At 41.7% G+C, this 23,329-nt stretch overlaps 1 protein-coding gene and 1 long non-coding RNA gene across 2 annotated transcripts in view; one reads left to right on the top strand and one right to left on the bottom strand.

Annotated features, from left to right (window-relative positions):
* The window catches only part of Ccdc81 (coiled-coil domain containing 81), a 36,252-nt gene extending 19,751 nt beyond the window's left edge, over nucleotides 1-16,501 (bottom strand). The window contains exons 1-5 of the mRNA XM_052762621.1: nucleotides 16,393-16,501; nucleotides 11,955-12,016; nucleotides 8,870-9,026; nucleotides 4,709-4,965; nucleotides 1,656-1,735 (exon numbers count right to left, since the gene is read on the bottom strand). Coding sequence (XP_052618581.1) covers nucleotides 1,656-1,735; nucleotides 4,709-4,965; nucleotides 8,870-9,026; nucleotides 11,955-12,016; nucleotides 16,393-16,471 — 635 coding nt within the window. The 5' untranslated portion in view covers nucleotides 16,472-16,501. The remainder of the gene's footprint in view (nucleotides 1-1,655; nucleotides 1,736-4,708; nucleotides 4,966-8,869; nucleotides 9,027-11,954; nucleotides 12,017-16,392) is intronic.
* On the top strand, nucleotides 4,849-17,972 carry LOC128125328 (uncharacterized). Its single transcript, XR_008223138.1, has 2 exons — nucleotides 4,849-8,055; nucleotides 8,979-17,972. It is a non-coding gene; the product is annotated as an uncharacterized LOC128125328 (long non-coding RNA).
* The last annotated feature ends 5,357 nt before the right edge of the window (nucleotides 17,973-23,329 follow it).

Genomic DNA, 23,329 nt, shown 5'->3' with positions numbered 1-23,329 from the left:
AGCAACCCACCACCTCTCTGATTTCACAACAAGCCTACTTCCTTCAAGGGGGTGCAAGATTTGCCTTGTGAAATATGTAGCATGAACTCCCTCTCTTTGAGGCCAAAACTGGGACCCTGACAAAACCACATACCCTTGTATCATGGGCCCCAAAAAGAGCTTGATATAAAGAAATTGCTTGAACACCTCAACTTAAATTTTTTCCCTTTGGTTTCAATTTGAGTTTTTCTGTCCTTTCTACATCTGTGAGAGATGTCTGTCAGCTTGAAGTCAAGAAATCATAGCCCGATAGCCAGACTGCACCCTGTAATAACCATTTATCCCCTTCCTCCTCTCCATTCCCCCATCTCTCCCTGCGTAAAAAGAAGAACCGTTAAGAGACAGTTTGGGAAGTGCTGTTCTGCTGGTGTGTGCAGTTGAAGGTTTTCTTTGGTCTCAGGTGCGAGTTCAGGGCACTCCCACCGGAATGAGAGCCTGTGCCTTGAAATAAATTCAAGGACCAAACTTTACAGAAATAAACTCTGACATTTGTTTTGCATATTTGAGTCTTCATACCCATTTCAACACTCTCAAACATATAGAACTCTTTAACCACCCCCTGAGAGTGCTTATATAGTGAAGACTGACTATAATGCTACTGAAAGAGTGCCTAAGAGTTGAACACTTGCTCCAAGGAGCAACTACTAGTGCTATGGGTTACAATTATCATCGCCAGCAGCAGCCCCCGGATAACACTCTCCATCTTCTTGAGGGTACAGAATCAGCATGCTTAGTCCTATGTGGTGATATTTTATTTGTGCTGAAATGTGATATTTTATTTGTATGTTAATAAAGCTTGCCTGGAGATCAGAGGTCATCACTAACCATAAATAGAAGTCAGGCGGTGGTGGTACATGCCCTTAATCTGATCACATGGCAGGCAGAGTCTCTGTGTGTTCAAGGACACAGCCAAGCATGGTGACACATGCCTTTAATCCTAGTGCCAACCATAGAGACCTGGAGGTCTGTATAGACAGGCAGTGACAAGAAAGTGAGGTGCCTGGGTTAAGAGCCAATGAGAAGGCAGAACAGTAAGGCAATAAAGGCGTAGGTTAAACAGGAAGAGGTTCTGTTGGGAAGTGATGGTGGTGTGGTGAGCTAAGATTAGTTGGTGGGTATCACTCTGATCTCTACAGCTTGCACCCCTGTATTTGGCTCTGTGTTTCTTATCTAATAAGACTGTTTAGAAATTCCTCTACAGTCCTAATAGTCAAAGCTTAGATAGGAGGTGTGCTAGGAGCTGGAAGAAAAAGAAGCTAGGATGGAGGGAGTAGGAAAAAAATAGAGGAAATCCAGCGGCAAGAGTATTACAAATATTGCAGGAACCAAGATGAGTGGTATGTAGGGTCAGAATCATCGGGAAGAGGTCATTTTTCTAAAATTTAATCATAGAAAATATATGCAATAAACTCTTGCTTGGTGCCTATACAGAGATGGGAGAGAGAGAGAGAGAGAGAGAGAGAGAGAGAGAGAGAGAGAGAAAAGGAAAGAAAGGAGTGAGAGAAACAGAGAAGGTGGCAGAAAAGGGGAGAGAAGCTGGAAAATTAGTTTGGAAAACAAATACTACGTAATAAGCAAAGAGAACTGGTGCCTGGATTAACCCCCAGAGCACTCACCTTGGAAAGGCCAGTGCGCTGTTGGGACGCTTTCCAAAGCCATCTCTGCTAGACAGCACTGAGTCCATGGTGCCAGGCCGCTGGAGGATAGAGACAGAACCTGAGCTGTGAACCAGAACAGATCAAGACACACAGGCTGCCTCCAAGGCAATGCTACCACTGCGCTGTTTCTATTTGTTCAGCGATTCAAGTCCAGTAGAGTGTGACCTCCTTCACCAAAGTTCACATGGGACGCTGAACAGCAGTTCCACAAACGCTGCCTTTTCTCAAACCATCTCCTCTTTTTGAAAATTGCCCTAGGAGTTGAAGCTTCTTCTACACATCTTTGGAAAGTGAGCAAACAGCCAGAAACTCTCAGACAACGAACACAGCTCAGATTCCCCTCTTGACCCACAGGACTCGAATGTTAGGCAGTTCAGAGGTCTCTGAAGTCAAGCGGGCTTGTGTCCCCTGCACACTGCTAGCTGCTGTGTGTCCCCAGGCACCGGCTTTGTAGGGATAACAATTGGAGCTGTCTTGCAGGATTTTAATAAGATATTCTATGGAAATGTGTACAGAGCATGCAGCCAAGAGCTATTGTGGTTATCACCTTATATAATAACCACATTATTATCGGGGATTAATATATAATTATTTCTGAATAAATTCTATCGCCTACAAAAGGCTTTAAAGAAAATTCCAAAGGGGCTGGAGAAATGTCTCAGAGGTTAGGAGTATGGACTGCTCTTCCAGAGAATCCCAATTCAATTCCCAGCACCGACATGGCAGCTCACAACTGTCTATAACTCCAGTTCCAGGAGATCTGGCACCCTCAGACATATATGGAAGCAAACACCAACGCACATAAAATAAAAATAAATTTTAAAAAAATTTAAGAAAATTCCCAAAAGGTGTTTTGTCTTTGTTTTTTTTAATCACCAAACTATGCACATGAAGTTCCCAAGAGGACTATTTTCAGGACCACACTCAGGTTTAAGTTATAGGACATCTGCCGGTCAAACTAGCACTTCCCACCACACTTCACAGTGTTTACGGAGTGAATGAGATGCTAAGGGGTATGATTAGCCCAGAGTTCCAGGGCTAAATTCATGTCAAGCCAGCTGCACTACAGCCTGACTTCTCAGCTCCGTAACACCCCGTGTACACGGTGCCTCTGTCCACCGGGGCAAGGGACACAGAACAGTTACACTTTAGAGTTCAGTGGACCGATAGAACATCAGCTCCTCTTTAAACAGTGCTTAAAATTCAGCAGAGTCCTCCAAAGTTAGGAAGAAGCCAGCCGGCCACTTGGGCCCTTCTTGTACATCTGCAGATCCTGCCCTGTGTTCTCAGTTTCTATTTTCCACACAGTGGGGCAGCATCCCCCCTTAGTAAACCTGCATAAAATAAGATTATGTGGAAAACTCCAAGGGGCCTCCTTATACACGGACCCATCTTCTCAATACCCACAGCAGAGGTCCATGAAGGGAGAAATGGACAGACAGTTTTCACAGTCTTTTCACTGTAAAAAAAAAAAATCAAACTTTTGCTTTTGGGATTTTGTGACGATTTAATTAATTCCTGTCATTTTTATTAGCACCCAGATGTGCACATAAAGCCATTAAACCCTAAATAAATGCTACTGATTAACTATTTCTTTGCCTCTTTAAACTCTGCTATCTCTAACTTAGCATGAACATCATGCCAGCTACTTAATGGTTAACAATGGTGGTGACAGTTATGAAATGTATTTTAAGACACTACAAACTAAAAGCTACAAAGTATGAAGCTGGAGAGATGGCTCAGCAGTTAAGAGCACTGGCTGTTCTTCCAGAGGACCTTGGTTTGAGTCCCAGCACCCACACAGCGGCTCACAATTGTAACTGCATTCTCGGGTATCTGGGGCCCTCTTCTGGCTTCCATGGACACTACACACATGTGCACAGACAGCATGCCAGCAAAACACCATACACGTAAGAAATAAAGTGAAAGGACAAGAAGCTTAGAAGTGTGTTTGCATGGCTTGAATTAGATTTTATTGTAAACTTTCTTAAGATGAGATAGTACAAGCTTCAAAAACTGAGCGCTGGGGAACTCTGGGCTTGAATTCCTGTGCTGACTGTGTTGACTTGGGCTTCACAATATGACCACTAGGACCCTCTACATTCTGCATGGGAAATCAGTGATGATCCTATAGTGCTGTTTTTGTGGTATTTTGAGACTGAAGTGAAATAATTCATGCAGGACAGTTTTTTCAGCAATAAGGTACTATAAAATGTCCAGAATTATGAGTTTCTATTGCTTTTTCCATTCCTTGGGTAGGTAGCACTGATTTGAAACGTGGTTTGAAGTTCTTTGTCTTACTTGTCAAGGAACTGGCTGCCTATAGCCACACATTTCCACACACTTGAGAAAACTGTCACTTAAAATATGTCAACAGAAGCTTTTCTTTTATTTGTTTGGTATTTGGGGGTAGGGGGGGCGTTGAGACAGGGTCTCTTTACATACCCTGGCTGTCCTGGAACTCACTATGTAGACTGGGTTTCCCTCAAACTCATGGAGATCTGCCTGCCTCTACCTCTCAAGTGCTGAGGTTAAAGGCATGTACCACCATGCCTGTCCTGCCCCAATAGACTTTCTTCATGAAAGTACAGCCACATTTGATTCAGAACCACAGATCGAAAGAGAGGTTGTATGATGGCTAATTTTAATTGTCAACTTGATCCGATCTAGAATTCCTAGGAAGACAGTCTCCGTGAGGGACTATCTGGTTCAGGCTGGCCTGTGGACATGTCTGTAGAGGACCATCTCAATTGCCTTCATCGATGTGAAAAGATGCAGACTGACAGTGGACAGTATCATTCCCTAGATTTGGCCCCTGGACTGCCCCAGAGTGCAGACTGTGGATGTGGCGTAATTAGCTGTTTTAAGTTCCTGCCACCATGACATCCCTACCCTGATGGACTGTAACCTGGAAGTGTGAGCTAACAAACCCTTTTCAGTTGCTGTTCATCGGGCTCTTTTATCACAATCATAGAAACAAAACCAGGGAAGATTAGAAGAAAACAATTTACATTTGCAAGGGCTTTTGTCAAGGTACCACTTCCATCCATCGTACAAAGGAAGTCCTTAGAAAATCTCATCTTCACTTTGCTGTCTCTGATGGAAAGGACCCCGATTCCTTTGAATGTGAACTCCACGTTTTGTTTGACAGATATGGATCGTGATAAAAAAAGCAATGTCTCCTTCACACATCCTTCTATTGTATCCCTGTTAAATGGGCCCTCCAGAGATATCATGACAAAGTTAAGTGGGACAACTGGTATATCACCTGGAGGGGAAAAAGACAGGGTTGGGAGGAGATTATACTAAAGACATACTAAAGATTATACTAAAGACATAATAAAGACATATTGTGAACACTTTTAATTAATTACCTGATTAATATTAAAAAATAGAATTTTCCATTTTCCCCTTATACTTGTAATATTATTTCAGATAATGAATATATGTATTCATTATCTCAATGTCACCTAAAAGTATAATGTAATTGGCTCATGATAAAAATAACTGGCCATTTAAATAGTCTAAACAAGGATTTGGTTTTCTGGGAGGAGAGCAGTGAAAAATTGTTTCTATTTATTGTTTTCTGAGGTTTTCAGATCCCTCTTCTTCCATAACACTCTGCATCTGTATTTATGAATGTCTTCTGGCTGCCATGGCATCTTTAGGTAATTACAAATATTTGTAAATATTAAACGTTTGAAAAGATAGCCATCTTATCTTTCCTGAAACTAAGTCTTATACAAAAGTATCCAGCTAGACGAGATGCAGAAAGCCTTTCTTTCCAAAGAGCTCACAAACGACAGGGCAAAGGAACACGATTGTGTGTTGCTTGAAGGAAGCGGGGATCTATTTACCTAGAACTGATGTAGGAGCTGTGCAAGGCCCACAGGTCAGAAAAAAGTAAACAGCAAAGATGGCAGAGATGACCATGACAAAGAATGGCCATAACAAGGTCCACTGGTGGAGGAGCAACATGCAGAGAGGCATGCTCCAAGCATTCACTTAGCACAAATTATTCTTTCAACTGCCCACTACTGCTGAGTGATAAGAATTAGCAGCTCTACCGGCTGTGACCTACACTGTATCAGCCCAGTCTCCTGCACAATGAACAATGGTTTCCTTGTTTTTTTTTAAGATTTATTATGTATACAGTATTCTGCCTGCATATGTCCCTGCAGGCCAGAAGAGGGCACCAGGTCTCATTACAAGTGGTTGTGAGCCACCATGTGGTTGCTGGGAATTGAACTCAGGACCTCTAGAAGAGCAGTCGGTGCTCTTAACCACTGAGCCATCTCTCCAGCCCGAACAATGGTTTCCTAACACCTCCCTCTGCTTCTTTTTAATGCATGCTTCTTAAAATAGAAAGTCAGATTTCTTGCTTTCCCATAGCCCTTTGCATTTCCACAGCCAGTCTTCCAGTCCACTTATGCCAGGAAAGACACTTTCTCTCGTGGTGTATGAGCCAGTGGATACTTGCAAATCTCCTCTCATGACCTTTCAGGGACCTGTTGCTCACGCCCTCTTTTCCCTTATATCTGCAACACCACCCTCGCTTCTCCAATTCCTCTTGGTCTAGTTGCTGGCTTTGGTCTTTTACTCCTTATTATTATACTGAGGGGCTTGCGGAGTTGTTCTGATTTTCACGTGTATTGATTTGGGAGAGTTTGTTTTTCCACTCTAGCCTCACCTGCTTCTTCATATCCTCTTCTAGAGAGTCTTATTCAAAGCTAGATCTGTGTTCTCCATGTCTCTTCTAAGCTCTGGGATCACCTCTGTCTACATATCCCTAGAAGAATGCCAGATTCAATGTGTCTCAAGACGAGCTTGCTACATTACCCGTCACCGTGAGCATTCGCTCTTCTCTCACAAGAAATCTGAGTTACTCTAAGTAACTCCCCCGTTCTTACCTGGTCCCATCGGCTCTCACCTGAACTGTATCCTATTCTTTCCTCACCGTCTCTGCCTCCGCTTGAGCTTTTGACTTATTTCACCAACTTGCTGTAATCTGAAGTGCTCCTCTTAAGCTAAAGACTAACCAGTACCAAAAGTGCACCACTTCAAGCCTGTCAGGAGTTCCCAGTGCCCATAGGATGAATCCTAACACCCTTATCACACCAGTAATCTTTTCCTACCATTTTTTATCATAATTACGCCCCTCCAATTTGCCACAGCCAGTTCTGGCTACACAGAAGTGCCAGGATGTTCGTAACAGGGTTTACTCTGTCTCCTAGCCTTGAGTTGTTCATACACTTGCTGAGATATGGTCTCATGGCTTCTCTGCCAGCAAAACCTCCCCCAGATGGAGACAGGTATAATCTCCCGCAGACCTGCATCACATTTGGTCCAGTTCTGACCAAGGCTGCTCTTGCAGCACTAAATCCTGAGAGTTTCTAAGAAAGAGTCATCTCTTACCAATTACTGAAAACCATTCTACAGTGTTTGATTATGTAGTTAGTTAATAACGAATAATTTTTAACTCTAAATCTAAGATGTAGACAGGGTTGTTCTCTTGGACTACTTAATTCTGAAATTTCTACACTCTGTAAAAAAACGAGTTGTAGATCTAAACTACTTTTTAAGATTATGATACAAGATCCAAGTGGAAGAATAAACTCTTAATTCTAAAGCAATTTTTTTTTTTTTTTAGGTTTTTCGAGGCAGGGTTTCTCTGTGTAGCTTTGCGCCTTTCCTGGATCTTACTCTGTAGACCAGGCTGGCCTCGAACTCACAAAGATCCGCCTGGCTCTGCCTCCCAAGTGCTGGGATTAAAGGTGTGCGCCACCACCGCCTGGCTGCAAACGTATTTTTCAAAAGAAACCCACTTTGTTTCCATTTCCTTTCATACTGTTTGATAAAACATACAATTTTAGGTGAATGGCTGAAATGTTTTCAAACCCACCATATTGAATATATGCAACGTAAATTATATTCTAGTCTTGGTTTTTGTTTCCCCAGCATATGTTTTGTTTGCTTGTTCGGCAGTTTTATTTTTTGAGACATAGTCTCACTCTGTAGGTCCAACCAGCTTGGAGCTTGCTGGCCTCAAATTTGTGGCAATCCTCCTGCCTCAGGCTTGCTAGTGCTGAGATTACAGAGTGAGCCACTGTGCCTGGACAGTTGGCTAGCTTTCTCCTTTTCATAGAGAGTTACCCTGAAAACCAGTTTTCTGGAGAGTTAACTTAAAGGAAAATTAAGGCTTTTCACCTCAGCCACCAAGGGCACACCATTTCTCTTTAACCACAGCTGAATGTGATGCCACTGGAGACAATAAGGAACACAGAGCCTGACAGCTAAGCCCTCAACTGTGGATAACCAGCCCCTCCGGTATGGTGAAGCCCACACACTGAGCGTAGACGTAAGTGTGCAAATACAACACGGGTTATGTTTGTTTTGTTTACCACTGTAGCTCTAGAACCTATAGAGTTGGCCCTTGATAAACATTTGTAGAAGGAGAGGAACAGAAAGGAAAGGGGAGGAAAGAAAGGAAGTAGGGCATGAAAAAAAAGAACCTGTAAGTTAATATATATTAAGTGCAGCACTATTAAATTTTAACTTTTAATAATTTAGATTATATATATGATAGACATTATTTTTCTCATTACCCAGAGACTCTAAATTAGGTTTCTCTTCTTTATAGTCACTGATAGTTTCTTAGGACCTAAACATGAGTATAAGGCTGTAGAACTCTGTAGCATGACTTTTAAAAGAGCTCGGTCTTCCTGTGCCTGCCTCTTAAGTTACTAGTGTCTAAAATGGACTCCAGGGGCTGACAGGACGACTCATCGAGTAAGGGCACATGATGCCAAGCCTTAGGACCTGAGTTCAATCCCCAGGAACTACAGGGCAGAAGGAGAGAACTGACTCCCACAGGTTGTCCTCTGATCACCACATGCACACACACACACACACACACACACACACACACACACACACACACCACACTAAAATATATATTTAAAAAGTAAACAGAATGAACTTCAGGAAGACTTTAACTTCTCCACTCTGGCTCCTCCTTCTGCCAAAAGTACCATGTGAAACCTGAGTCTCTCAAACCAGAAACTAATGCAGCACTGACCAAGCTTTGCCTTTTCCATTTGTCTCCACAGGCCAATCCATTTCTGGGGGGGGCGGGGGGGGGGGGGGGAGTCTCATCTGTTAAAATGATTTACCGGGAGAGAAGACTTTGTTCTGTTTGAGTCCATGGCTCTGCACTAACTTCTCCGCCATGATAAACACTGGCCTCTGCACTAGAATAAACTTGTTGTTTCCCACCTCAAGCTTCTGCCTGGTGAAGGTGAAAGTTCCGAGTCCTGAAATCTGAACTCCCTGAAAGGGAAAAAGAAGACAAAAGAGAAGAGCACACACAGTTCCATTAAAGGGTAAAGTTTCATAACCATCCAATCAGCAAAAAGAAAGTGAAGATTTAAGCTTACTGACTTAACATTCAGTAGTCTCTGTGAGTGCTTTTTGATGTAATATTTTTATGAAAATGTTTATGAGTACCGTAGCTTTTAAAAATTCATATCAAATATTATCCTTGTCCTAAATCATGTGGCAGAAGTTCAATCATTTCCCATTTAATGAAATCTTTGTTTTCTTCTTCTCTCAGATTTTATGTTCCCCATTTAAAGTCAGACAGCTCACTAGTGGGAGAGGGCTGAATATGAGCAAGCCCAATCATGTATGTAAGAAAAGGTCACAATGAAGCCCAGTGCTTGTGTGTTAACTAACGAAATGGGATAAGTAGATGAGATGAAATGGAATCTGACAAACCAGCATCCAGGAATCTCCTACAATGTAACCTTGGCCATTGAGTAAACACAAATACCTCTTGACCTCAAATTTGGTCTGTGATATGACATGTGATACTCTAAGATATCATACACCAGTGGTAACAAACTCAAATCTATAGGAACAGAAAAAAAAAAGCCAGGGCATGAAGGGAACCAACTAGAATGTGTGGTGGCCAGAAGATGCATGCTTCATGTAAAGGGAAGAACACATCATGGCCTGCATCCATGATCACATACAAATATGAAAGACCAATATCATTAAGCCTGTTGAGTTTTCAAGAAAATGGCAAGAAAAATACGAAGCTTTACAAATACTTTGCCAATTTTAATTAATGATAAGTAATTCAAATTCCCAAACCAAATAAAATAAGTTTGAAGGGTTCATTCAGTCATGGACTGTCATCATTAGGACATGTGAGTAAGGTATAAAAGTTCCACAACCTCCTAACTGCCTCCAGGCTCCTTCCAAAATCTCTACCTAGTTCTACAGCATTTAAACCCAAGATTTGACTTGAAGAAATAGTCCAACCACAGGTAGTTTCTTATTTTGCACTAGCTGAATTTAGTTTCTGTATTTATAGATTCCAATTAAAATTTATTTCCAGCAAAATGGCAGAACAAGAAATTTCTTCCTTTCCATACTCATGCCAGGAACTATCAGACCACAAATAGTTTCTTTACACAAACCCAGATGGAGCAACACTGTGTTCTCTGTATCATTAAAAGAGATTTACAAATGTGTTGTCTAAAGATAATATCCAGCTTGCCACAAGTTCTACATGTATCAAAAAACAAAATCACAAAGGATAGACAACAAAACAGAATGGCTCTAAATCTACTGCACTATCCCCAGCAGAAGTCTGCAAGTCCTCGGAAGAAATAGCTCTCGAATTATTGTGTTGAAACTGGAGTGTAAAACCTACCTTATGCAGGTTCCTCTTTGGATTCCTGAGTTCTGTGTGCACCCTGTGACTGCTGCTGAAGCCCAGCATGGCAGAGACTTATTGGGCCTTAGTGAAAAACTCTCCCCTTCTGATGCCAATGGGGATTGAGAGCCCAATATGGCCAGCCTTGGCAAGCATTAACATAAGCCTAGGAACTGTAGCCATGCGGTTGGATTCTACAGAAGGCAATGTATGGTAACTGCTTTTTCAAGTATATTTAAGAACATGTCACCCAGACACCTTAGAGAGTAAGAATAACCCTCAAGGTCACTGACCTCCCTTTGTTAACAGTAGCATGCCAGCTAAGCCTTTTCATTTTCACAATCCTCTTCAAGCTGGTGTAGTACCTACTTTTCAGGAGTGACTCTATGCAACATTTATTGGCCTCCTGAAATTCATTTAGCCCCCTTTGAAGATACCTTAAAATTTATGAGCCTGAATATAGCCATTATGAGACAATTAGTTATGCTCCTTGTGAGCTGCCTGTTTTTTCTTTATGGTTCTTAGTTGTTCTTTTGCAGAGCTACCAGCTTAAGTCGTGCTGGGATCAAGAAAAATGGGCCTTGGCGGTTCATGTTCCTGGAATTGTATCCATGCCAGTGGATGCCCACACACTCCAGAAGAGAATTTGACATCGCTGCTGCTGTTGTTGCTGTTATAGCAGTGGCAGCCACCGCTGCTACTGTTTCTGGGATTAACATTTCATAATTGCTTACTACAGCTAGCACAGTGGAGACTCTGGCAACAAAAGTAGCTACCACAGTTAGTTAATTTTTCATTCTATTGGGCATGATACATTTAATTCAATAGCTATATACAATTCGATTGGCTTTGAAAATTATAAATTTATAAACTCAAGATCCATTTGCTTTTGGGATATCATCTTACAAGGACTCCAATTTGCAATAAGGCTCATTAAGGAAGGGAATGGCTCAATTGCCTTTAGCCTACTGGCTATGGGTGGGTTAGGACTTCTGTTGATCTTTTCTGTGACGAACACACAGATTGCAAACCCAGTGCCACTTTGAGATCTTTGGTAGCAGTTAACTCTGCAGCTCACACACAATTGAGCCTGTATGATAATGAGTATTCAAAGTGCCTATGTGGCCTGGGCAGGCATCTCCACGACAGGTAAGGTGACCTGCTGACATCCCACACAACCTAAGTCAGAAGCTCATTTTCTAGTAAAAGGGGGACCTGTAGGTCCCTGGCCCCTGTTTTGGGTAACTGTTGCCTTGCTTGCTGACCTTGACCTTGATATCCTCCCTATGCTAATTCCCTGCCAGGTTCCACCCTCCTGAATGCTTAAGAGAAGTTCCTTGTCTGTGTATCCTGCATAATGGGCGTTAACAGCTTAGATGCAAAATTGTAAAACATCAGTAGCAAACTTCTGCCCTCTGGGGTTCTCCCATTGTACTGTAAGCCTGTATTTAAGACCTCTTCCCTCCTTCAATAAACGACATTTGTCAAAAAAGAAAAGGAAAGAAAAGAAAACAAAAGAAAAGAAAAAAACCTACCTTATGCATAGCTAGCTGCTTTTCCACAAATTCTGAAACATTCCCCCAGATGGTAGAGACTTCTGAAAGTCAAAGGAAAAATGAAAACAATTTATGTGAGCAACCATGTAGTAGTATTTTAATCCTAATAAGCAAAAGTATAAATATAAAACGAATAATTAAGTGGTTGTAACTTCTAGTGCATATGAACTAACAGAAATAAAATCATTCCCCTAAATTAATCTTCTTGTTAACTAAAGCCTATGCCGATAAATTCCACAGATAGGGCTTTAATTACAACAATAATGGGGCTGGGGACTGTGGTCTGTGTGAGTCCCTAGATTGAATCTTCAGTACTACAACAAGAGGGGTATTGTGTAACTCAGTAGTAGAATACTTACCATGCATGAGGCCCTGCATTCAGTCCTTAAGGACTAAATAACAGTAATAACAATGAAAATAATAAAGAAAACCTCTCTATAATAAAGGGAAATAAGTCATGTTTCATTTTATCTAACACATGGAGGGTTAACCAACTGTATTTTTTTTTTCTTAATGATTCATTCAACGGCTATTCCTAAAGTATTTGCTATGGCTACCTGATTAGTATGAACAAGAGCTTTTATACTATTCTATAACACAGGAACAAGGCCAAGGGCTACTGACACATGAAAGGCTGCCTGCCTGCTCTGTATACTAACTGTCCCTACTCATCTGCTTTTGCAAAATTCTCAGAGATGCTCTTCATGTCCATGTTTCACTGTTAGATAGCAGCTGTCCTGTCTTTCTGCTACTATTGTTCTGAAGGCTCCCTGCTCCTCCCAATTTACTGCTGCTAGTCCGATATGTTCTGAAAACAACAAATAAACTAACATACATCTACGGTGTTAACTTATAAACACTAAGTATGGGGAGGGGCCCCAGGCTCTTTTGTTTGAATTAATAGATGGACTTCATAATTCTCCTCTGATCTAAAGACTTTCTTATTTTCTTGTACTGACTTCAGTTCTCTTCCCTCTAACCCCAAAAAAACTAGCAAAAAAAAAAATAGTTACCAATGTTGATGTACAAAATAAATATGTAATCTGGATATGAGTGGCACTTAACAATATAGAAAACTATGTCTGTATTGACCTCACCATCCTAAGTCTAATTGTATATTTATTATTAGTGATAATTTCTAATTTAGAAATTTTTTACAAATCAAGAAGGCTAAGTTTTAATTATTAAAATAAAGGGCTGAAAAAAGTAACTTCTACTGGGCCACCACTTGGGGACATGGAAGAAGCTAGCAACAAAAGGCCAAACCAACAATGCAAACTGGTATTATTTTTATCCTGAATGGATTAAACCGCTAACTAAAGCAGGAAGATTACAGCCTCTAACTCTGATATTTTACCAGGACTGTAAAATACCTTTTACTAACAATGTGGCAGGAAACAGGCAAGCTCGGTGGACAGAAATCAGTGCTTGTGCTCCTGAGCATCTTGGAACAAGTTTAACAATGGAAACTCGTGACCAATGAAACGGGGGCTACTTGCCACGGTGAACACAAGGCCCACTGGGAACCGGTAATTGCTGTTTCTATACCTTTGCCTTTCCCCCGACTGTGCCCCATCCTACAGTAGTTACCCCCTCCATCCTTACCCAATAACCCAAAGGATTCTACTCCTTGCTGCTGAAAACTAAGAAAGTCTACCAAAGACCAGGTGTGGCGCTGCACACTTTTAATCCCATCTCTTGGGAGGCAGAGGCAGGTGGATCTCTGAGTTTCAGGTCAGTCTGGTCTACATAAAGAGTTCCAGGACAGACAGTGCTACACAGTGAGACCCTGTCTGAAACAAAAAGGAGGAAGAGAAAGAGTAGGTCTGTCAATCAATCCCAACTATATACTGAGTTAAAACTCTCTTTGACACCATAAAAGTAATTAACTCACTAACAGAAATCTTATTATCCCGATTGACATGGAGAATTTTCAGGTTTATAATATAAAACTGATAACAAGTCTACAATGCAGCTCAGACTTCAAGAAAACTATCTATACCAAAGAGGAAATGATTTAAACAGGGCCAGGAGAAACTATGTACTTTGTAACCAAACCCTGGTGAAAAGTCTTTGATTTAACTGGGAATTTGAGCATGCTCTGTGTTCATAGAGATGATGTATTGAAGTCTATGTAATGTTTTATTCAATAAAGTAGGTCAGGCAGAGTTACACAAGAGTAGAGTTAATTATTTAAACTGAAGTTTGATATTTCTCACTGGAAAAAGAGGCTTCAGGCCCCTGCAATTCAATTAGAATAATTTGTAAATGTTACCAATTATGGCTTCTAAACCATTTGTTCTGATAACCCAGTTTTAGGAAGATTATCACTAAATCTCAGAATAAAAATAATTTCAACCCTATCTAAAGATCAGTTTAAATGTAACCCATGACAACAGGCTAAAAAAGAAAAGTCTGCTCATTTAACAAAATCCAGCACCTTCCCCCTACACACACAGACACACAGACACACAGACACACAGACACACACACACACACACACACACACACACACACACACACACACACATACACACCCCTCAGAAACTAGTGTGTTCATTTACTTTGCTTAAGTACAATGAAATATCCAAAGTGGCTAACTTATAAAGAAGTTTATTGAGCTCAGCGTTATGGAAGTGTTCCAAGTTCAAGATCAGGCAGCCCCAGTGATTTAGGCTTTGCGTCCATGCTACATCATGGTGAGAATATTTGTGCATGGAAGAGATTGTATGACCAAATATGAAACTAGAGTGAGGGAGAAGAGAGGGACAGACTGGTGTTCTAGAATGCTGAGGACACACTTTAACGATCTTTTGCGGAGAACATTTTTCAAATGAGTTTGTCATTTCACACTTGGGAGTCATAGATGATGCTCTTGGGTCACCTTCCACATTGTCCCAGCATTAAGTACAGGATTTTCTTTAGTGATGTAATCTCTTTAACAGTTATAGCAAACTTGAACTCTTTCAAGCTCTTTTGCTATGAAACTGGATGTTCTTTTCTGCTTTACTTTTTTGTTCTAAGTTCTCACGATAAATCAAGGGGAAAATCAGTGAGTAATAACCATGGCATAGCCTGAATGTTACCCTATCTTGAAATTCCCTCCATGAAGTAAATCACTCTGTATTTTTAAATCCATCTGTACTCAAATCTCCAGCACATGAGCAGAACACAACCACTTTTACAGAATTCAGCACAAATGGCCTCTCACCCAATTCCTGATGTGGTCTTGTTTCTCTTCTGAAATCTTGTGAGCAATCTCTATTTTCCACATTCCTAGTCACATTTTTGTCTTCTCTCACCAGAATGACCCATTAAGCTGAGAACAGTGTCCTAAGGGCTTCTCTAGGCCACATCTCAGAACTTCTCTACATGCCTCCTATAAACCAGTTCCAATAGTTCTATGCACACCATGGTCAGGTTAATTGCAACAATGACCCCACTTCTCTGTATATTCCATACTCAACAAAAGAACCTAGGTAGGGGTTATTTGACTCAGGGTATAGTCCACCACGGAAGGCACAATGACCAGAATGTCTCAGTCGGTGGTGACAGGAGCCTCTCAGGTGAATCAGGAAGCAGAGAGCCCAGACTGGGCCATGCTGTAAAAGAATGCTCCAGGGACCAATCTTTGCTGACTAGGTCGCACAATGCCCCAAACAGTGCCACCAGCTGGATCTGGGTGTTCAAACATGTAAGTCCATGGGGGCCATTTCACAATTAATCATAATTATCAAGGTTAATAGTTAAAAGTGAATTGTCTATATAGTTGCAATGAATAAAGAGAATTTTAAAAGTAAGCACAGTATAACATTAGAATTCATTAAAAAATGAAATAGGTATAGATTTTAAAAAGAACATAAAATCTATGAGAAAATATTTACAAAACTGATGAAAGAAATCGAAGAACTACGTATTAGAACATTTTGTGGATGAGAAGGTTCAGCATTGTCAAGATGTTAGGTTTCTATAGATTCGATACAGTCTCAGCTTCCCAGCAAGCCATTTTTTACACATCGACAACCTTATTCTAAAGCTTACTATACTTAAAACGGACTGCGTCTTGCTACTGCCCTCTGAGTTTTCTATGAAAATTGTCTGTCAAGAAACATCACTTTCCACTAACATACCCGTAAGACGTCAAGGACTACAAATATCGGTGCCCTTTCCAAAGTAAACTCTGAAAATGAGCCATTTGGGACTCGAGTTGGGAACGCTTTTCTGTAGGTAGCCATAAGGGTTTTCATCCACCCTAGGTTAGGTGGGGGAGCTTGTTCTCAATACTTAGTGCTAATCAGGCCATGCGGAAGAAAAAAACGCCTGCGCAGGTTCAAGTCTGGCAACAGCGAAATAAGCTCTGAGTCATGCCTTGAAGCACAGTAAGGTACAGCCCCAGACACCACATGAAGTCGCTTACCCTCCTGGCTCAGCGAAGGCAGTGTGGGCAGCACCTGCCTGCACAGGTCCTGAAAACCCGGCGCAATCCTGTCCAGCATCTTCCGTTCCGATTGACTCCGTGGTGGGTCCTTGATGGATAGTCTCTGCTTTGTTATATGGAGTTTGCGCTAAAAAGGATTTTCCCACCCTCCAGCCCTCTTTGCCCTGAATTTAGGGTGTACTTTGAAATCGAAAATTTGCTGTAAAAGTCTTGATATGTTTTGATATTATTTTTCCTTAAATAAACGTTCTTTATCGCCGTCCCTCCCCCGGTGATCTGGCCCGCGGATAACCTGTTCCCCCAACACGAAGCCAGAGCGCTGTCCCTCGCTAAGCTAGAACTGCAAATCCACGCCCATCCAAACAGCGAGGACCTCGGGCAGACGGAGGGCTTAGAGGGTCGCTGAACCAAGAAGGCATTGGGAAGGGGAGGGCTGAAAGCGTTGCTATGACGCGACAAAGACTCGCTTGGTTGCTAAGGCATCGAGGTTCCGCCCCCTAAGAGAATCGGATCTCTAGGCTGCTGGAGAACTCAGGCAGAGACGTTAGAAAGTAATTAAAAGAAAAATTGTTCCTTCCCACTTGTCCAGGGCTGGGAAAAGACTTGGCCTTCAAGGTGGTCCATGTCGCAATCATCCAGAGCGAATGGTGGTGGGGTAGGGGTGAGGAGGGCGAGGGTGCGTTTTGCTAACAGCGATGTAGATTAGACTCTATCCTGATTGAGGATTTGAGCCCAGCTGAAATTTATTCTTGGCTTTGTTTTGTTTCCGGGCTCCTCTCTAGCAAATGGAGGGCTGGAGAAGGAGGGCAGAGTTTAGGCGTTTACTCCCCACTCCCTCTTTTCCCCTTCCCTATAGAGGAGGGAATAGGACAAACCTCGGGATGACCTTGGTGTCCTCCCTCCTGCAAAGTCTGCACATGTCAACCCCACGCAGGTCAAGAAACAAGGCTGTCAGTACCACAGAAGTGTTCTTCCTTCCCCTGAGATCATTATCCCACCTTAAACTATATATTAGCTTTGACAGTATTTGAACTTTTGAAAACATGTAATACATATTTTGTCTGTCTCTATCACATTTTTTGTAACAGTCATTTATGCTTTCTGTGGTAGCTATTTGTTCATTTTGACTTGCATAATTCTGTGTGCATAAAGGACAAGCTATTTATCCATTCCTGTTGAGGAGCGTTTGAGTTGTTTCCATTTCTGGCATTAGGAAGAATATGCTAGTGCAAGCATTCTGTACAAGACTTTTAATTTTTTTGCTAATATGTATTCATCTCTGATGTGTATATAACTCAGAGTACATTGGTAGGTCATGGGAAAGGCAGGTGATTGGTTTAGATGGTGCCAAGCACATTCCCACAGTGGTTGTTGCTATGGAGAGGCAAGAGGAGCCGTTGGCATGTAATATGGACAGAGGTCAGACATGATAGATCACTTGAAAGGAAAAAGAGTTGTTCCACAGTCACCATTTTTAAACATTTCATCTGATGTCCATGTAAAATCCAAAACCAAAAAAGGCTGCTTTGCAGCTTAGAATAAAAAAGCTGTAATCCATACACTTGAGCCAGGCTGCTTTTGTATATGCTGCATTCATAATGATTATTATACAGATATAAGCTTGTAATAGCATCATTAAGGTCCTAGTAGTCATACTTGGACACTGTCTTAGTTAGGGTTTCTTTTGCTGTGAATAGACACCATGATCACAGCAACTCTTATAAAGGAAAACATTTAATTGGAGTGGTGACTTACATTTTCAGAGGTTCAGTACATCATCATCATGGTGTGATATGGTGGCATGCAGGCAGCCATGGTGCTGGGGAAGTGACTGAGTGTCCTACATCTTGGCTTGCAGGCAAAAGGAAGTAGTAGACTGTCACACGGGGCAGTATCATGAGCATAGGAGACCTCAAAGACTGCCCCACAGTGACGCACTTCCTCCAACAAGGCCATACCTACTCCAACAAAGTCACACCTCCTAATAGTGCCACTCCCTTTGAGGGTCATTTTCTTACAATCCACCACAGAAACACACACATTGAAATACAGTGTTTTTGCTGGTTAAGTCTTAATTGTCGGCTTGATGACACAATGTGGACTCACTTGGAAAAAGTCTCAATGAGGGATTCAGTAGATTAGATTTGCCTGTGGGCCTGCTTGTGAGGGTTGTCTTGATTATATTAATTGATAAGGGAAAACACAGCCCACTGTGGGTAGTTCCATCCAATAGACAGGGAATCCTACACTGGATGTGTGGAGAGGAGGTTGAGCACAAAGTAAACATGCATGCACTCATTTTTCTCTGCCCTAACTAACTATGGATGTAACTAACTGCTTGAAACACCTGCTATTTTGACTTCCCTGATAGGATGGGGCTATAACCTAGAACTATGAGTTGAAATAAATCCCATATTAATATCCATATTAATCAAAAAATAAAATAAGCTGCTTTTTTATCAAGGTATTTTATCACAGCCACGGAAATAAAACTAGAGTAACATTTTACTGTATATTACTTTTAATATATCTTTCGTGCTAGAGATATTATATTCATTTTTAAATAGTATGGGGAGGTCAGCTATACCTCCTGGGCATGTACCCAAAGATCTCTTTATCCTGCCATAGGGATACTTGCACATCTGTGTGTACTGCTGCTCTATTCACAACATCAGGGAAACGGAACCAGCCTAGTTGTCCATCAACAGAAGAATGGATAGTGAAAATGTGGCATATATACACAGTGGAATTTTGCTATTAAGAAAAAAGAAATATTCAGGAAAATGGAAGGAACTAAAAAGAATATGTAAGTGAAGTCTTTGAAATACTAAGATCATATATTGTCTCCCATATGTAAATCCTAACTGCAGGGTTTGTATGTGTGTAAATAAAGGTTGTGAGATTGGGGACAGGCTGTGAAAGTGTGTAGGGGGTCATGAAAGAGGGAAGGGAGTACTGAAAGGGGGCAGGGGGCACTGTGACATGAGAGGGGAATACAGGCTGCTGGGGATGGACAAGCACAGAGAGAGGGGGCGAAGGGGGCAGGGAGAGAACAGAACAAAGCAACAATACCTTTGGAAAACACTGTAGTGAAGCCTACTTGTTTGTAAGCTAATACTTTTAAATAGTATGAGTATACAACCTGTGTTACCTATGCATCTCCTTCCGGGAAAATAATGAGCCTGTGAAATATTTCTTATACAAAAGAAGCTCAGAACTAAGTTTTGAGCTTAAACTAGCTTTCAGGAAAGTAATTTCCCATCCCACTCTTTAGTTTACAGCCTGACTTTCGTCCTTTAGTGTGTTCATAGTGTTTGGATGAGAAGTCCTTGGATACTTTGAGGAGCTGAGGAGACAAATGTCTATAATTCTAGTACATGAGAAGTAGAGGTAGAAAATCAGAGGCTCGAGACCAGCCTCAGCTATACAGCAAATTCAAGGACAGTGTGGGCTATGCTACATAACATCTCAAAAGCAACAACAAAAATCCTTTAGGCATATGCTTTTAATCTCAGCACTCAGGAGGCAGAGGCAGGTGGATCTCTGAGTTCAAGGCCAATCTGGTCTATGGAGTGCATAAAAACAAAAAACAAGCAAACAAAAAAGAATCCTTTAGAGAAATAAATATAATTTAAATAACACTATGTAGAATGATTTGATATACTTTTAAAAGAAAAAAGAAAAATTATTTCAGCCAGAGCTACAAAGAGAAACCCCCTCTCAAAAAAAGAAAAAAAAAGAAAGAGAGAAAGAAAAGAAAAGAAAAATTTGCCAAATTTGCCTGATACTAAATGGTCAGCTCTGAAAACATACATACAGGTAGCACTATACAGACTGAGGAGGTTGTATTTGTGTGTTCAGGATTATGTACACATACACATATGTAACAGCAATTAATGATAAAAGAGGCCATGAATTTGGAAGGGAGTAAGGAGGGGTACATGGGAGGGCTTGGAGGGAGGAAAGGAAGGGAGAAACTGTGTCACTATATTCTAATATCAAAAAATAAAGGGCATAATTTTTAAATAACTATATAAAAATAAAAATTTTGGATTAAAAGTGTATTTAGTGACTGCTCATGTCTAGTCCTTGTCACACTAATGGTCATCGGAAATTAGAAGGAAGTCCAGCTTTAACGAGCAAGCCTGTTGGATTCTTTTGGAATGCAAAAATGGTTCTTGCTACAGCAACACACAGAAGAAAATAAATTATATCCTCTGTTCTGACTGTCCTCTCTCTGCATTCTGTCCTTGTCATTTAACACGACCCTTTTGTGAATAAGGAAAGCGATGGACACTATTGTCTTCCCAACGTGAACAAGCGTAGAGCAGCACAGTGGGGGCCCGAGGAGAGTTCAGACCCATGAGGCCAAGTGCAGGTGTTCTCTTACAGGTTTCAGAACAACCAGGGAGAGCCCATGTAGAGGACCAGTAACCGTAGTATGTACCTACAATCAGGTTGTATCTTTTTCCCAGGCATCAGGACCTCTAGTTAATGTGTGTCCATCCTATGAGATGTGCCACTTGTAGCCTCTGCTAGCTTTGGATGCTTGACAAACTTCCTTTGGGCAAGCAAAAAAAAAAGTCACAGACTCACAGACACCACAGCAGGATGCCTGTCACTTCATTTACATCAACTGTGAGGACAGAGAGGGAAAGAAGACTGAATGGCTTAACCCAAGCCAGACCGGTTCTAGATTATTCTTACCAGTTCCCATATATCCTTACTCCCTTCGCCGTACTTCATGGCCATCTGTTGGTTCTACTGACTTTAGTCTCAGCACCATTCAGAGAGGCCAACACCACAGATGACGTAAGCAGCTCCTATGGCATTGTAAGAGCTTCTGTCCACAATAAATTCCTCATTCTCTATCACCAGAGAGGCTCTCCTTCTCTAATTAAACTCTGCTATGGGACTGGAAGTTAAAACTCAAGAGGGATTCTATGAGCACGGGCATCAAGATCATGAGAGGAAACCTACAGAGTCAACCAAACCAAACTAGTGGGAACTCACAAACTATAGACCAACAGTTGGGGAGTCTCCATGGGACTGGACTAGGCCCTCGGCATAAGCAAGACAGTTGTGTAGCTTGATCTGTTTAAGGGGCCCCTGGCAGTAGGATCAGGATCCATCTCTGGTGCATACTTTTTAGAGCCTATTACCAATGGTAGGACACCTTGCACAGCCTTGGTGCAGGGGGAGCGGCTTGGACCTGCCTCAACTGAATATACCAGGCTCTGCGGACTCCCCATGGGAGACCTTGCCTTGTTGGAGGAGGAAATGGGAGATGGGTTGGGGAGGGGAAGGCGGGAAGTGTGGGAGGAGGGAGGAGAGGGGGATCTGTGACTGGTATGTAAAATGAAAAAAAAATTCCTTAAAAAAAAAACCATGAACTTTCTTTCAGCTTTGTTTCAGCTACAGTCAACATATGTTAACTGCTATCCACTGCAACTCTCTTTAACAAACATATAGTGTCATGTTCAAAGTCTAAAGACAGTAGAAAGGGACTCCAAGGAAAGAGACGCTCCACAAATAAAGAAAAAGCGGAGGGGGAGGAAGAGCCAGCCATGGTGGCACGTGCCTTCAGTTCAAGCACTCAAGAGGCATACCCTGGGAGATCTCTGTAAGTTCAAGGCCAGCCTAGGCTTTAGAGAGAATTCCAGGACAGCCAGGGCTACATAATAAAACCCTGTTTCAAAAAAAATTTTTTATGTGGGCATTTAGTGCTATGAATTTTCCTCAGCACTGCTTTCATAGTGTCCCATAAATTTGGGTATGTAGTACTATGTTTCAAAAAGACCAATCAGTCAAAAAAAAAAATTTTTTTTTAAATAGACTATGCCAAAGAAGAAATAACATCGTCACCATTCTCCTGCACCCTCTGCAGGACAGAAATCATACAATAGGACTTCGCCATGTATAATAGATGTGATTTTGATTAATAATAAATATGATAATGATACCCATATACACAACACTATCCACTTATAAACAGGATGGAAAATGGATATTTAATCCCTACCCCTGACCTGCTCCTCTTCCATCATCTCCCGCTTCTTCTGTTTCATATACACAACAGTAAGGAACCCAGCATTCAAAGGCCTGCCTTTGAGCTTAACATTAATATAAATGGGCTTATGCGGCAGACAAATATTGATATTTCTGAACCCAAATGTTCCTTTTCTATACAGCTTTATGACAAAGAATGTTATAAAAGAAACCCATCCATCCAGATAAAAAGGTAAACAGGACAGGGTCCTGAGGGGTCCTGTACACTGGAGCGTCTGTCCCCATCAGGGAGTTAGAGTGTGCCATCTGTTACAGCCTGGATGTTAAGTGCCCCCACAGGTTCCTGGGTTCAAATACTTGGTCCTCGGAGGGAAACACTGTCTAATGGGATGGGGCCTATCTATAGGAAGTGGGTTCCTGAGGCAGGAGTCAGACCTTGAAGTCTGTAGCTTGACCCAGCTTCCTCTCCCAGCGGAGCTTCCTGTTCCTCTACCCTGGGGCTGAATGAGCAGCTTGTACTGCTGGCAGCACAGTAAGAGCCACATCAGGTTGGGGATTTAGCTCAGTGGTAGAGCGCTTGCCTAGCAAGCGCAAGGCCCTGGGTTCGGTCCTCAGTTCTGAGGGAAAAAAAAAAAAAAAAAAAAGAGCCACACCTCCTGGTTCTTCCCAAACACCTTGGACTACACCCTTTAAACTCTGAACCAAAATCAGCCTTCTCTCCCCCAATTGTTTCCTGTCAGATATAGGACCACAGTGGTGAGAAAACCAAATCACACCTCATTGTCCTGGCATGCAAATGAGTCTGCTTACCAACCCAGGGGCTTCTTACACCTCTTTCTCTAGGGGTATCATGGAAGTTTCAATTCATAAATATGATTAGTAGTCGTTGGTGATTAATTCAGGTTCT

The sequence above is a fragment of the Peromyscus californicus genome, unplaced genomic scaffold (genome assembly GCF_007827085.1).
Source record: "Peromyscus californicus insignis strain IS unplaced genomic scaffold, ASM782708v3 Scaffold_4__1_contigs__length_199733344, whole genome shotgun sequence".
NCBI lineage: Eukaryota > Metazoa > Chordata > Mammalia > Rodentia > Cricetidae > Peromyscus > Peromyscus californicus.
This window is presented reverse-complemented; position numbering and strand designations above follow the sequence as displayed.